The sequence below is a fragment of the Poecilia formosa genome, unplaced genomic scaffold, assembly GCF_000485575.1.
Source record: "Poecilia formosa unplaced genomic scaffold, Poecilia_formosa-5.1.2 Scaffold8, whole genome shotgun sequence".
Lineage (NCBI taxonomy): Eukaryota > Metazoa > Chordata > Actinopteri > Cyprinodontiformes > Poeciliidae > Poecilia > Poecilia formosa.
This window is the reverse complement of record NW_006799947.1, coordinates 4,294,638-4,309,847: the sequence shown is the minus strand read 5'-3', so window position 1 is coordinate 4,309,847 and position 15,210 is coordinate 4,294,638. Positions and strand designations below refer to the sequence as shown.

At 36.2% G+C, this 15,210-nt stretch overlaps 1 protein-coding gene across 1 annotated transcript in view; it reads right to left on the bottom strand.

Moving 5' to 3' along the window:
- The window catches only part of aqr (aquarius intron-binding spliceosomal factor), a 46,529-nt gene extending 35,752 nt beyond the window's left edge, over nt 1-10,777 (bottom strand). The window contains exons 1-14 of the mRNA XM_007576225.2: nt 10,683-10,777; nt 10,336-10,428; nt 10,067-10,123; nt 9,641-9,681; nt 9,486-9,521; nt 9,271-9,391; nt 8,979-9,119; nt 7,368-7,436; nt 7,125-7,225; nt 6,942-7,018; nt 5,512-5,576; nt 3,999-4,115; nt 3,196-3,309; nt 2,936-3,039 (exon numbers count right to left, since the gene is read on the bottom strand). Coding sequence (XP_007576287.1) covers nt 2,936-3,039; nt 3,196-3,309; nt 3,999-4,115; nt 5,512-5,576; nt 6,942-7,018; nt 7,125-7,225; nt 7,368-7,436; nt 8,979-9,119; nt 9,271-9,391; nt 9,486-9,521; nt 9,641-9,681; nt 10,067-10,123; nt 10,336-10,419 — 1,127 coding nt within the window. The 5' untranslated portion in view covers nt 10,420-10,428; nt 10,683-10,777. The remainder of the gene's footprint in view (nt 1-2,935; nt 3,040-3,195; nt 3,310-3,998; nt 4,116-5,511; nt 5,577-6,941; nt 7,019-7,124; nt 7,226-7,367; nt 7,437-8,978; nt 9,120-9,270; nt 9,392-9,485; nt 9,522-9,640; nt 9,682-10,066; nt 10,124-10,335; nt 10,429-10,682) is intronic.
- Nucleotides 10,778-15,210: the final 4,433 nt, after the last annotated feature.

Here is a 15,210-nt window from a genome sequence, read left to right as displayed (position 1 = left end):
CTTTCTGCACCGTCAGCATGTGCGCTAAGGGCCGAGGGCGCACTCAGAGACAGGATTAGGAAAACCACAGCCCATCTCAGTCTCAGAAAGCTGAGGCGCGGCTCTTTGCATGCAGACCCGTTTTAATCAGCCTTCCACACTGTGACACAGGCAGACTCTGGTGAACAGCGAAGGACAGGACCTGGACACGTTGTGACAGGCCTGGACAGCCACACGTGGCACTAAGCAACTGCGACCGTGCGTGCGCACCCCCCACTCTTGAGCAGCAGGGTGGCAATTTTGCCAATGTTGCACTTTGGTGGCCCATTGAATGACCTGGCATGGCTAGTCTGGAAGTTCCTTCCCTCAGCAACAAGATAACGTTGGTACAATAAGTCATTCGGGGTAAGAGAGATGACTGGATCAGGTCCCGACTGACAGCGGAGACTCTGACAGGGTAGAGTGGGGACATTTTAAGAACAAGGTAGAGTGGGGACAAATCAGGAAGTTTTCAATAGTAAACTGGAAAAGTATTTGATGACCTCCCTTTAATCTAATTATCATGTCATTTTCACATCTGTAGAAGATATCACGTTATTACGATACAATCACTAACCTGTACAAACCTGGGAAATATGCATGTTGTATTAACTTAATATTAACTTAATATTGTTTAAATGTGAAAATATACTGTAATAACATCAGAAAGCATTTTCGGTGTAATAAAATGTTCATGTTCATGTGTTTTTCTTTTGCTCGGGTGGTAGCTCTACGCTTTAATACAAATGCACCAAACACTTTCCTGATTCTTCTACTTTGAGTTGTTCTATAAAATGCAACAAGGTTTGTTATTGTGATGAGGCAAAATGCGAAAAGGTTTAAAAGTGTATGACTACTTTGCAAGGCCTTGTAAGTTTGATAATTTTTTTTGAGTTGAGTAAAATAAATGTCTCAGTATTTTGTCACTTTACTAAGACAATGTTGTATTTAGCTAGCAAAGGAGGGTTAGGATTCAGTAAATACACCAGTTTGAGGAAAACAATCACAAGTACAGACGTATTCCTTTGAGAACAAATACTGCTGCCACTGTATTTCATCATGTAGTTAACTTCTCTTCTTTGCCTACGATGCATTTGCCATATTTGAAAGAACTGACAGTGCGTCTTCATGCAGACAGACTGGTAGGAGTGATTAAAAGTGTGGGCAGGCGGTGCAATAATGATGCATTTGTTGTGTGTGAGGCACTTAGCGGATAAATTCAGAGTGGTGGTTGACTGGGAGCTTAGCCTGTGATTAGCACAGCTGGAATAAACTGGCATTTGGATGAGACGTTTGGGCGAAAACTGCATGGCTAAATGTGATCGCCACATTTAGAGTTACTCAACGGTTTCTTCAGTGGCAGCTAGGAAAGCCGTGGAAAATGCAGCCTGTTCAATTTTCAAAACCCAAATTCTGGGAGGAGAAAAAAAAAAGTTTTTACTAACATGTGAAATGGTTCCACCTGTTTAATGATATTATAGGTACAGTGACAACATGCACTCAGGGAAATTACAATGTCAAAACACATACATCTAATGAGCTTTTGCAGATCAGCAGCATATGATTATGCAGTTATGTATACCTGAAGTTAATCTAGATTCTCACAGCCTCTCAGACAAAGGACTGTTCATCAAAGTGAGGGTGGTCTTTGGCTATTTGGCAAGCTAATATGATCTGACAAACACAGCTGTTCAAAGAGTTTATTCTCGAGCCGCTGCAAATCGATTAAATTAATGAGGCGTGCCTCTCTGGCTTGTACCAGCTGCCTGTTCAAGGGTTCACTAGCCGCCTTTTAGCAAGAAGTCAAGCAGCAATGGCAGCTTGGCTATATTACAACACAGCGGTAACTTAACTGCAAATGTAAGGCCTGAATTTTGACTGCGACTTCTGTGACATTCTGATGAGGTAATGTTCCTGGAAACACAGGCTTTTATGGATTGTCAAGTCCTTGTCTTCATTTAATCTGGAAAATGTGTTAAAAACTTCTTTTTTTGTAGTCTAAATGTCTGGCCTAAATTTGGCCACAAAAAAGATACCAGGTGTAATTAGCTGATTTGATCAATTTTAACAATGTGTCAAGCATTTATACACTATGTGTACAATTATTAGGCAAGTAAGCATTTAAACCATATTTTCAAACTCAAAATTGTATAAACTAAAAAGCAGTTTTAAGCATATTAGGTGATGTGAATTTGTATAATGAGGAAGGGTGTGGTGTAAAGAGATCACCTCTCTTTCAAAGTGTAAATAATTTATAGTAAGCTTAAATTGCACAGGCAAAAAAGCCATAGATCATATCTAACAGACCTTGAAAAAAGCTGTTCAGAGGGATGCAACCCTTTTTAAATTGCCAAAATGTTGTGCCGTGATCAAAGAACCACAAAACGGGGGGGGGGGAGGGAATCCTCACAGGATGGTTTGTTGCAAGAAACGTGTTGAGAAAAGCTAGAAATTAAGTGCCAAACATTTGAGAAAAATCAAACGTGGAACTGTCATGTTCCAGAACTACAAGCTATCTGGACTTCCAAGGAGAAAAGTGTGTTCAGTTCTCAGAGATATGGCCAGTGCAGGGAAGATTCAAACCAGCTCAACACTAAACAACATCCCACATTGAGACCGGTGAGATAAGGGAGCAAGGTGGGGGTAGGGAACTAATATCTGCTTATGTTAATAGAGATGAGCTAATTACACCTTTTCAAACTGAAGATCAACTCCCAAATCTACTGCATTATTTGGCAATGCTTTCTTTAAGCAGTTATATAGAAAAAAAACAAAATTTTTTACAAAGATGAAAAATGTTGTTGGAGAAACTTTTTGAAAACAGACACAAAAAAAAAAAAAAAAAAAAAAAAACTGACTTAAACGTCTTTGATCTTATCTTACAAATTCTAAGTCTGAGTCACTCTTCTTTCTTTACCTGAGATGACCAAAGAGTTTGGTCAAAGACTCTCTCGTGTCCACAGAAGCAACACTGGACAATGCAAAGTCATGCAGCTCCGGGAAATGAGCAAAGGCAGCTCTCTGAAAGGAAAATGAAGTTGTGAAAAAGTAATAAAATGTTGCATAATTACACATTATCAGTGAGCAGATGTAACATATTGTGAAATATATCACCAGGAGGAATGACCCATGAAATTATCAGCAAAAGCATACAACTGCCCTTTTTAGTGTTGTTACCTGGAGTGAAGTGATTCTGTCATAGTGCAAAGTGGTCATCTCTTTCTCAGTCAAAGCATTTCCTGTCTGGTCATTGATCTCAAAGCCAGTGTAGAATTTCAGCATGTCAAGAAGCTACAATCAGAAGAGAGGATGAAACACTGAAATACTCTGTTTTGGTAGTTTGTTTGAGCCCCCCTACCTGTTTTTGGTAAAGATGTGTACAAAGCCCTTAAAATAAAAAGCTACGAATACTCTGTGACTATAAAATGTCACCCTTTGCTCTAGGTCTCCAACAAAGAGCTAACGATTCAGCTGTGGAGATGTCCAGACCTAAGGTCAACACATTTATTGCATTCATTTTTCAATAATTGCTGAGGAAATTAATGGGTGTGCCAACATGGATTTTGTTGTTCATATTGATGGATAAGGTGCACACGGGTTTGTGATGATTTAAAGTGATATTACAATACAAATAAAAGTTAGAATAAAAAGTATTGAAACATCCATTGCAGTTTCATTGGTAATGGATTTAATGGCAGCGTCTCGACTTCACTGGAGCCGAAACCCGACTGCAACACAAATAATGATTTAAAAAAATAAAAATAAAATAAAATAAGAAGGCTACTTATGACTCCCATTACATCAAGTAGTGCATTTTCTTCAAATCAGCACATAATAACTATTTAATCATATCTGTTTCCAAAATGTTCTGAATCAGGTCATGCTATAGAAATAAAAGTTTAATTACATTTAAGGCTTTTTACACATCTTTGCATTCTCCCCCCATGTCTGTAGAGCTCAAATCTTTTCAAGCTTTGTACCTGACAGAAAAGGTGGCCCTCCTTTTCTCTTTTGGTGAGACCAGAAAGCTGGCAGTTGACCAGCAAGTGGGAGTCGTCCAGCACGGTATTGAACCAGCGCCGCGTAGGAAGGAGCGCCTAGACAGACAAGTTCATGTACGTAGTCATTAAAATGGTTGTCGAGTTAGGATTAGCAAGATGGGCTAATGCTTCTTTTTTGTTTAAAGGTTGACAGAAATGAAAAAAATAACACTTACAGTAAGACAACAACATACACTGTCAACTCCCTTTACTCTCATTAGAATAGAGGGATAAATAAAGCTTGTTGTTGCAGGAAGAGAGGAAATAATACGATGCTATGCTTTGTGAAAACTCTGAAAATGCTTTAGGCAACTCAGAGGAAAAGCATGGCTGATACATACAGAATCAAACTACAACTAACTGAAAAAAAACCCCCAAAAAACAAGCAAGGAACCAATAAAGGTAAATACATTAGAAACGTGAAATTTAAAAGAAACGAAACTAAAATGGAATCATCCTTTATTCATTTAAGATTGTTCTTCAGAGGTAGCAGGTGCAGCGAGTTACACCCAAAACACGAGCTGAACAGATACTTTGATATCCAGCACCGTCTTTGATCTCAACACGGTCCTTGGAGCCAGCATAACAAAATCCACACAGATCTTTTTCCTGGGCTCTCATTTCCAGGTCATCGTTGTGCAAAGGAAGTATGGGACTCCAGGCAACCGAGTCTTTGTAAAGTGATATTGCTGAAGGACAGGGGAAGTCTGCGGAGACAGTCAGCTGGGCGGCCACTCGACGCTGCCAGGAACTGCAAGGCCAGCCTGTCAGCAAAACTCTATTCACCGCTAACGGCAGCACTAATATCGGTCTTATGGGATGATGTGTCATCACCAGCCTCATTGGCAAATTTACATTCCCAGGCCAGTTTCTTTTTATGCAAACAAATGCAATTAAATTTCACAAATGACATGACAAAACAAAGTGATTTTGTCGCTGGCAGCTCTTTATCAAATTTCCAAACAGCTCATCAAGTCAAATAAAATTAAAGAAAATAAGATCTCAAAATTGCATAATAATGATAAGAAAAAACACCAGCGAACAGAACTGTAACATTAATCGTAATACCACCATATTCAGCAGATGCTACAAATTCAAAAAGTGATGAGCCTGAAAGTAACTCTTCCCTTACTCGAATGAAACACTCCTGCTTCAAATACTGGAGGAAATTTTTTTTTACAAATGTTTTTCCAACTCAACATTTTAAAAATATGGCAGAAAACCAAAAGATGATTGGTTGTAACTGCAGTGGAAGGTGATTCTACAAAGTATTCACTTGGAGGAGCTAAAAACTGATATCAAACCATCAAGTTTCAGCTGTAAAAATCTTATTAATTTGTGAGTGATAAGCTGTTACACTGTAAAATGTTAAATAAAACATGACAGAAATGCTTGAATAGAGAAATTTTGTAAGACTGTCTGAGATAGAATGTGAATAAATGATGCGTCTTACCTCTAAATCAATCAGCAGCTCAATGAATCTTTCACAGTAATGCACTTTTTCCATGGGAACAGGCCCTGTGAACAATAAAAGACATTGTGTTGAATGCAACTGCAGCTTGGATCTAACCACACACTTTTAAGAAAGATATGAAACACTGGATGTTGCAGTGCTGTAAAGGACCCATATTTTCATATTTTCATTAAAAAGACGCACGTGGACCACAATGAAGGTGTCATGCTGTCCGAACGGACCTTCCCATAAGATGCAGCATGTTCAGCAGAGCGGCATGCTGGGACCCAGCTCCTCATTATAGCCGATGAATGCAGCAAGGATCAGAGTGAAGCGTATCCCACTGGCCTTTAGATCATAATCTAGTATGTCAGCGTTGAATTCTACCTAAACACAGATTCTGTTTTTAGCATTCAGGTAGGGGGTCTGTGTGTCAGCGTGCATTACCACACACCGTGGTCGGTGCCCGTGGGTGTACGGCGGCTGAGTGAATGCTTCTTCGCCAGCACTCAGAAGGAAAGTAGAAGGCAGTGCAACTCAAAGCATGCATTAAAAAAAAACGATGTTTTCAGCTCCGCAGAGTTTAGCTGGTGTGTATCTTGATACTTGTGGAGCTTTTTTAATTGTTGCATAGCTTTGGCAACATTGATCCAAATGGCATAAAATGTGTCCAAGTCGAAAACTGTACAGTTCATTTAAATGTTCAATATGCCCCCTCCCTCCAAGTTGTTGTATTGCCTATTAAATCAAATGGATACATTGAATACAATATTTTTAAATACACTATCACTGCAATTTGATTTCTGTTTCTTTCTACTTTATGGAGTTCAAATCCCTTCAGAATGCTACTATTTAGTAGTATTTTTCATTTGGTGAAGATATTTTTTATCTACTGTTTATCTACCAATCTGCATGTAATGAATATATATATATATATATATATATATATATATATATATTATTTGGGTTGAAGAAAATAACATTTCCTTTAGCGAAGAAAATATTTTGTCATAAAAAGTTCAACTGAAGTTAAAATTACACTTCTGAAAAATCAAACCAAAAGTCGCTACACAATATTTAATCACTAAATATTTTATGTTAGGGTTCAAAAACAATAAAACTGTATGAATATTGCTACAGCTGATGAAACCTGACGTTAAAAACGATGTTCACACATAAAATATATTGATGCACAATATTCCTATGACAATCTCTAAAAGATTATTAACTTGACTGCAGGTGTAGAACAACGTGAAGGTTCCCCTAAATAGTTAAAAAGATGGAAGCCTGTGCCATGTTATTAATAATTTAAAATGCAGTGATCAATAACAGAGATGCAGTTTTTTTTTTTCTAATTTGATTCCATCCTATTTTATTCTACCCAATAAGAACCATTTCCCCAAGGAGCTAAAAGCATTTCTTCCAATTACCCTCAGCTGGAACTGACATCAGAACGACCCGAAACTTTTTAATGAGAGACGAAAGGAAAGTCCTTTCCTTGGTTGCTCTGGGGAAGACAGAAAGAAAACAAATCAGTAGCTGCAAATCATGAATTATAATGTCGTAATAACTATAGATCTTCTGAACGTGCTTAGCAAAGAAAATTATATTACTGCTCGACTGCTTCGGCATCCATCTTATCAAATTTTTTCTTGATTAGATTCCAAAACTTCTGCAGCTTGGGAACTTTCTTCAGCTCTTGTAGGAGTCTGGACTATAAACACACACACACACACACACACACACATACAAATAAAAATGAGTCTGCATGGGGTAAAACTGAAATAAAAAAAGGCACAATTACTTAGTCAATATTAACCGCCAAAATGTAATTATGGCTATGATTTTGATCTTACTGGTAGGAGGCACATCCACATAGGCAGAGAGATGAGCTGCTGCACCTGTTCTCTGATCAGATCCACCTCCTGGGAAAAAAGGGGGATACAAAGAGACAGAAAAGGGGGAAGGAGTTGTCAGAATGCACAATGCATGACAGATTTTTATTGCATCTGGACCCTTAATAAAAGTCTCCAAATAAAATATTTACAAGCCTTTATAGGATGTGATTGCAGGCCAGCAAGCTATCACAGCAGATTCTGAGATGAGACATCTGCAGTGTTTCCCTGTGGTCCCATGCAGTTATTTGGGAAAATGACAAAGAGTGCTAGTAGTACTTTATCTGTTACTGCCACTTAGTGGGCATTAGAAGTAACTGCATCAAATCTTACTGCATCTTTAATATGGCAAATTTACAGTGCTTGATGTTTATCAGGTTTTATCTACCTGTCTTTAAACTGAAAGGCTTTTTAATTCAGTTTTAAACAATACATTTTTTTTAACCCTAACCCTCAATAAATCAAATTAATAATAATAATTATTATTATTATTATTATTTGACTAACATCCAAAATCAAATTTTGTCAAATTTTGGATTTAAGAATACATGCCACACATATACCAGGTATTCTTACCTTCATGCCAAGTAAGCCTTCCCTAAAATACAGGTATTCTCATTTTCACAGTTAAACATAAAGAGTGAAAAAAAAATCAGCAATTAGTCCAAAAATAGCTGAAGTTTGTCATCAATATGCACACAACAAAAATCTTGAGGTTTACAGAAACCTTACTGAACTTAAGTCTCAATTTAATCAGCTTTAAAACTACAACAATGTTGTAATTTCAGTAATAATTTAGAAAAAGGCCTGACTGCTGACTATATTGAAAAATAAAATAAAAAAAATCAAGGAACACTGTCTGAAGGCCCACTACTCTGAATCACCTAAAAATAATGTAAAAAAAGGCATGGTCCATTTCCCAGAGTCATATACAAAACTTTTAAAAAGTTTTAAAACTGCTAAAAATGTTCCATCATATTGTTTCCGTGGGCTGAAGTCCATTTAATGACGCCAGAGAAAATAGCAGTGTGAAAGCAACCTCACTCTCTTCCCTACTTGTTGCTGCTCACTGCCATCCAGTTTTCTGGCAGGAGGCTAAACATCTTTGATTCGCTTAAAATAAAGACATAGTTTGAATATTTATGAATGTTATGTCTAAAAATACAACAGATGAGCTAATCTAAAGATCACATCAACTAATTTCATATTCATGTCTATAGTTGTGAGGGTGGTTGGTTTACTGCAGTTTAATGATGTAGACAGATCTCACTTCTGAGATATGTGGAATGAGGTTTTTTTTGTAAAGGAAATAATATTTCTGTGCCAAACAAATCACCACACTTCCTTCTGAATTTCATTGTGATTTACCTGAACTTTTTGTTATAAATTCAGACATTGTTTTTTTTTTTGTTTTTTTTTTTATGGAGGTTCTTCCTAATTTCAGACCACGTTTATATGAACTAAAGAATAAACGTGCGATCTGGAATGCTCATATATAAATACAGAAACTGTCTTTTCCATCCTTTGGCAGGTCATCCATGAACTGTAAGGTGTTATAATAATAATACACACCAAACTGTTGAAGCAGTGGTCCAGGAAGACCAGAAGTATGGTTTGCTCCTTTAAGGTGAGACCAGCCTCCTCGCCCGCCAGCACAGCTTCCATCACACATTTGAAGAAAAACGGGAAGTGTGCGGGCTCCTTTTTGAACACCTGATAAACACCAAAGAAAAGACAAGGAGAAAGTTGGAGAAAGACAATCTCTTTGAAAGTTTTTTTTTTTTAATTGTGTAAATATAGTGTTTAAAGAAGGATGCAGATCAAATGAGAATTTGGCACACCATGGACAGAATGATTCTCTTACCTCCCAAGCTGGAACGTTTTCTCTGAACTTCTCATTGACGATGCAACAAATGGACATGATAAAGGCTTTGCTGGAGACCTCAGGTGTGTAATTCACCCACAGATAATTTTCAAGGTATTGACTACGGGGAGGAGAAAATAAAATACAGTAAATATACAGCACACTGATGGATGCTTAATGTGTGAAGTAAGGAGATAAAATGGAAATGCATCAACCTGAATTCAAGTAGCATAATTTTTCTGATGGCGAATCTGTACACAAATAAAGAAGGCAATAAGGAGTCATTTTTCTTCTTCATCAGATATTTAACTGGAATTTAAATAAAAAAATAAAAATAAAAAATAAAAAAACAAGAAATATATTTACTTACTTTGATGAGAAAATCTCTTTTTCATAGACATCTTCCATCACCTAAATATAACAAATAATATGTCATGGAATGAAGGAACTTAACACATTCTTTTTGGCAAAAGTTACATAAGTTTAAACTGGAATCCAAATGTCATTCAACTTGCTAAATTGAGTCTCTTTCCAAAAAAAAAAAACAAAAAAAAAACAGGTCGCTAGTTACAAAATAAAGGAGGAGCGGGGAAAATATAAATGTATTGCATTGTCGCCATATTTACCACCAAGGTCGTCGTTCCGCGATTTTCTAATTCAATGTAGCCCTTTATCATACCATATGACGGAAAACCTTTATGCAAAAGGACTAAAGTCGTGGCTAACCGGTACTTTCAACATCTTTCCAATAAACACAAATCACATAATGATCTTTAAGATGCCGCATATGACTCACCTGAGGGTCAAAAGGCAGCTTTTCCTTTACATGGGGAGCCCAATATTTATTAGCCAGCTGATAACAAGAAACAAGACATAAAACATGTAATACCAATTATAAGTACACATTCATATACAAGATGGAAGACAATGTTGTTTACTGAGGTATGGATCTTATCGGTCCTTCCATTTAATTCTCTACAGCTTCTAATATCTGCCTGTTAGAATAAGGGCAGATATTAAAAGCTGAGACTTAAGACGACATAACGCGTTGGTGTACGTGGTTACCTGCGTGACATATTCAGCATTTATTTGGGACACTGAAGGCGCTGCAACCTTTTTAGCTGGAGTCTCTTTCTCCGTGGTGGCCATCTCAAAAGGCTGCCATTTGAAATAAGAGGGAAGCAAAATATTATAAAATAGCTACTGGCGTAATACTTGTAGCTGTAAACAATACAGCAGAACTATGCTCCTGGTGTGGACACTACAGAGGTGTAATGTTAAAAGCAATAATGCTGTAAAATAAAGAAAGGGAGGCAGAAAGAGATTGTAAGTCCGGACCAGAAGTAAAATTATTTAAAGTAAATGAAATAGAAAAACGTCATGGAAATAAATACCGAAGTAAGCTTACTAACCTTTAATATGTTTAATCAACATGAGGGTGACAAAACGCGCTGAAAGCGTCTGACTTCCTGAATGAGTACTTCCAGATAGTCGTCCCCAACTACAAACAATCCGCTCTTTCGTTCCGCTAAGCAAGGCGTTTATTCAATACAGTAGAATATACGAGTTAAAACCAGTTTCACCACGTCTCTTCTTCAATCCACATTTTACTGCCTTTATCAAGTCTTTCATCATTTTATTCGGCAGTATTCAGCGTATGTTTACAGCCAAAAATAGCTCTCGTTGTTTGGGATTTGGCTTGGATGCTTTCTTGTTTTCTTAAAAGTCACAACTTTACAAATTACACATTTTTCTTGGTTGTCATTTTTAATTCAAAGCAATTCAAAATATAATGACAGAAAGAACTAAACTGGTATTTAGAGGAGTGGGTCGGGAGAGCAAAACATAATTTCTAATAAACACAATTCTGTACTTTAAAGGCAAAATTCCTGCAAATATAATTTTAAGAATTAAAAAATAACTTTCAGAAATGCAATGAGTGTGTCAATATACAATGGCCTTTTAAAATTGCACGACACTTTTAGTAAGGTCAAATTTAGTTTAAGCTAATGATTAGAAGACAACACAAGGTTTACAGACCAATAAGATATTAATCTCAAAGAAAATACATCACTAAAGGTGTACTGAAAATGTAAATTAGCAGCCTAGAGATTTATAACAAAAACATCTTCAATGTTTCTTTTCATCTTTGGATATTGTGTGTTTATTTAATTATTAATGAATGATTTAGCACAGTGCTTTTCTCTGAAACAACTGCACCTGTAAAGGCTTGCTTTGCTTTTTCAACATTGATATAATATTCAGATGCTGAGTTAACCAACGTGAAGTACTGATTTTAAACAAGTTTAACATATACATGTTTATGTAAGACTGACAATGTGAAGCGTTTAGTTGATATATCATTGTGCAAATAAAGATCATGAATTGGAAATACAAAGACCTGGTCAAACAGTAAATATATCTTTCTGGCTTATTTGATTTGTTGAAGAGAAACATAACCATTATTCTTGCTTCAAGGCTCTTTTCAATCTATGTTCTTAAATTGTCATAAAATCTTGACTTGCATATACTACAATGCTGACAACTTTTAGAAATTATATAAAAACTCAGGGAGCAGTTATCAAACACAGATTAGATTAGGAACAATTTAACTGGAAGCTACACAGCAATACTTGTAAGTGAAAATCATTGTCATTCTATTCAGTGGCATTGTCATTAGAAGTTAGATTATTATAAGAGTGAGACATTCAAATGAAAATTTAGACTAATAGTCATTAATGTTGCTGTTATGGCCAATAACCTATATCTAACAATATTACTTATATTATGTACATTTCCCTACATACGGCCAACTCCCTCCAAACACATGCAAATGATAAAAAGAGGAATACATAGTGGTTATTTTATAAGTCCAGTTTTACGTGAAAAATGACCAACAACGGCCAGTATGTTAATGGCCATATATTGACAAATATACATATGCTCCTTATTGGAGCAGTTACAGGTCACAAATTCACAGAAAATAAATCTACCAAATATAACATGAACTAGATAGAGGTAATGGTTGTAAAAAATGTGAGAAAACCTAAATAAAAATAGCTTGTTATACCAAAAACAGAGAAAAATAAATAAATATGCAACATGAAAGCTAAATATTCACTTAAAAAATCATTAAACCAAAGGAATGGATGTAATGCCAGAGAGAGAGAGAGAGAAAAAAAAGTTTATCATTGTTTATTTAAGTGGCATACATATTCTGACGCATTTACTCATAATGGTAATAATTTTATCCAAATTGTTCTTCTTCCAGTGAAATAATCAAACAGTAAACAAGTATGTTTTATAAACAAGAAATAGATGCACAAGTTCAACTTATTGTCCCTTTTCTTTTATCTACTTATTTTTAGTCTTTTAGAAGGTTGAAAAAAAATAATGATAATAAAGAAATAGAACGCAAATCGGTTTTTCTGTGTCTTTGGAGACATCAAAAAAATATACAATCTAAATCTTCAAGAAGTTTTTTTTTTTTTTTTATTCAATCATTTTTTTCTTAAAAAGATTAAAAACCGTTTGCTAGTGTGTTATAACCGCAGTACTTCAAATGGCCACATGAGGGAAGCATACGCCACCAAACAGCATGAGGTTGCCAGCGGGTTCAGCAAAGTTTCATCAAGCGAACGCTGTGACTGTTAAGACATGCCGTACAACAGTTCTAGCTTGGAAAACAACGATTACGAAACACAAAGGATTCCAACTTGAAAACAAACAAAACCGCAATCACTGAGGCAAGAGGACCACAATGTGAGGAGAAGGCATTTCATGCTGTGACAAGGCCACTCCAGAGCTAGGGAACCCTATTGCAGCCCACTGGTGTAGGGGAAGGGGGAAAAAAAAAGTCACAGACATCAGCATGGTTTGCCTGGAGGTAGAAACACAGTTAAAGTCCATGTGCAAGGCCACAATGACAAGGGCCGCAGGCTGGTACACTCCACACAAAGGACAGTATTAGCTACAAAAGTCTGTTTCATTGTGGAGTGGTTGCAGGTCAGCGTGGTAGAAAATGTACGTTTGACAAAACACATGAAAAAAAGGGATAAATGTCACCCTGTCTTTATTCATTTTGTAAAGCAGCCCAGTGGTGAGGACACAAAAACGCACGTCTGCCACGGGCCGTCACATTGGCGGAGACGAGGATGTGAAGACGTAGCCGTGGTTTTTCCCGTGTGTGTGTGTGTGTGTATGAAAACACATCTAATAAAAGACAGATTAGAAGGGTGAGTATGTGAAGAAAGAGTGATTATTTTGAAATCTGTGTATGGTAAAAAAAAAAAAAAAATGAAAAAAAATCTAGAATCTGCTACTGCTGCTGTGCTATAATAAAAAAGCCTATTTGTAAAGATCTGTGACTTTTGATTCTACTCAGATTTAAAGTTAAAAGATTAATTAAAGGAATAACCAATTAATTTTGCTTCAGATCTCCAAGAAGTGATATTTACTCTCAAACTTTATTAGAAACAAAACAAAACCCCCCCAAAAAAACCACAAAAAAAAAACCAAAAACAAACTTGGAGTTAAAAAATATTTAATGAGGAATATTGAAAATATTTCTAACATGCATGTTTGCACTTTCTTGACACATCATGACTGGGATTGTGCAAAGGATCTGAACTAGCAAACAATTAAAACCAGGTTTTTAAAAGGACAATAAAATCCTGTGTGTTTTCTTTGCAGAGCGCTAATCAGATATGCACATCTATTCTTCATAACCTTATGTTCATTTTGTGTTCCGAGTTTTTTTTTTTTTTTTTTTAATCAGATATGCACATCTATTCTTCATAACCTTATGTTCATTTTGTGTTCCGAGTTTTTTTGCAACTGGATGCATACATTTAAATAAAGTAAGGATTTTTTTCTAATCTACATAATTAAAATTCCACATAAAAGTTAAAATTTATAGATATATCCTTACACTTATTTGGTTTATCTGTTAAAATGCACCCCAAACACCTGTTTCTAGGCCATCAACATAGTCCTGGCACAATTCTGGCTTGATATTTCACCAGGCATCATTGCTGGAAGGGGAGTTTATCTAAACTGGTGAGTTGGGTTTAAGGCGAACCTGGTGTTGTCCATTCCACAATTACTTTCAATGCATGTTTGAGAGATTGTTCCGTTTCAACATCCTACAATGTTCGATCAACTGGTGCATGTCTCTCCAACGACAGAAAAAATACACTAGCTGTTCAGGAGCAAAGCAAGGACAAGAAACTCCTAGAACATCAGACGCACTGTTTGCAACGACCCAAAAAAAGAAGGTACTGTTGCAAAAACAACACGTTCAGGCAGAAATAAAACACGCAGCCGATCACACGGACAAACTAGAAGTAATTTTTGCCAAATGTTAAATATGGTGGTGGCAGCAGTTGTGTCTGCTGTTCAGCCCTTGATATGGTGTTCTACAGGTTTCATATATTCTATATATATATATATTCAAATATTCTCTTCTAACATTCATATATTTTCCAACACTTTCTTTATGTAGTGGTTCAGAAACCAAGCCTTGGCAGAACCTCTGCAGAACTTGAAGCCATGATAAGGAGGTATATTAAAGCCATTTCCATCAGATGTCATTGGCAAAACACATAGGACACTGGAAATCATATGGACTCCAATGCTGTAAATTTAAACGTCATCCAAATTAATATAAAGAACATTGAAATTGAACAACGATCGAGGTTCCAAAAAGGCAATAATTCAAAAATTTAATTTTGTGGACTAGGTAAACAATGCCAACATGTGAAGAGTGTGTTGAGGTCTATTTGTTGGGATGTTTAGGCGCAACGTTAAGTAAAATCTCCTAAAAGTAAGCAGACATATTTCTGTTTTCTTTATGTATATTTGCATGGAATTAATGGAAGCATCAGTTAAGTCAAGAATACAAAACCTGATTCTACTCTGGAACTATAAAACATCATAGAA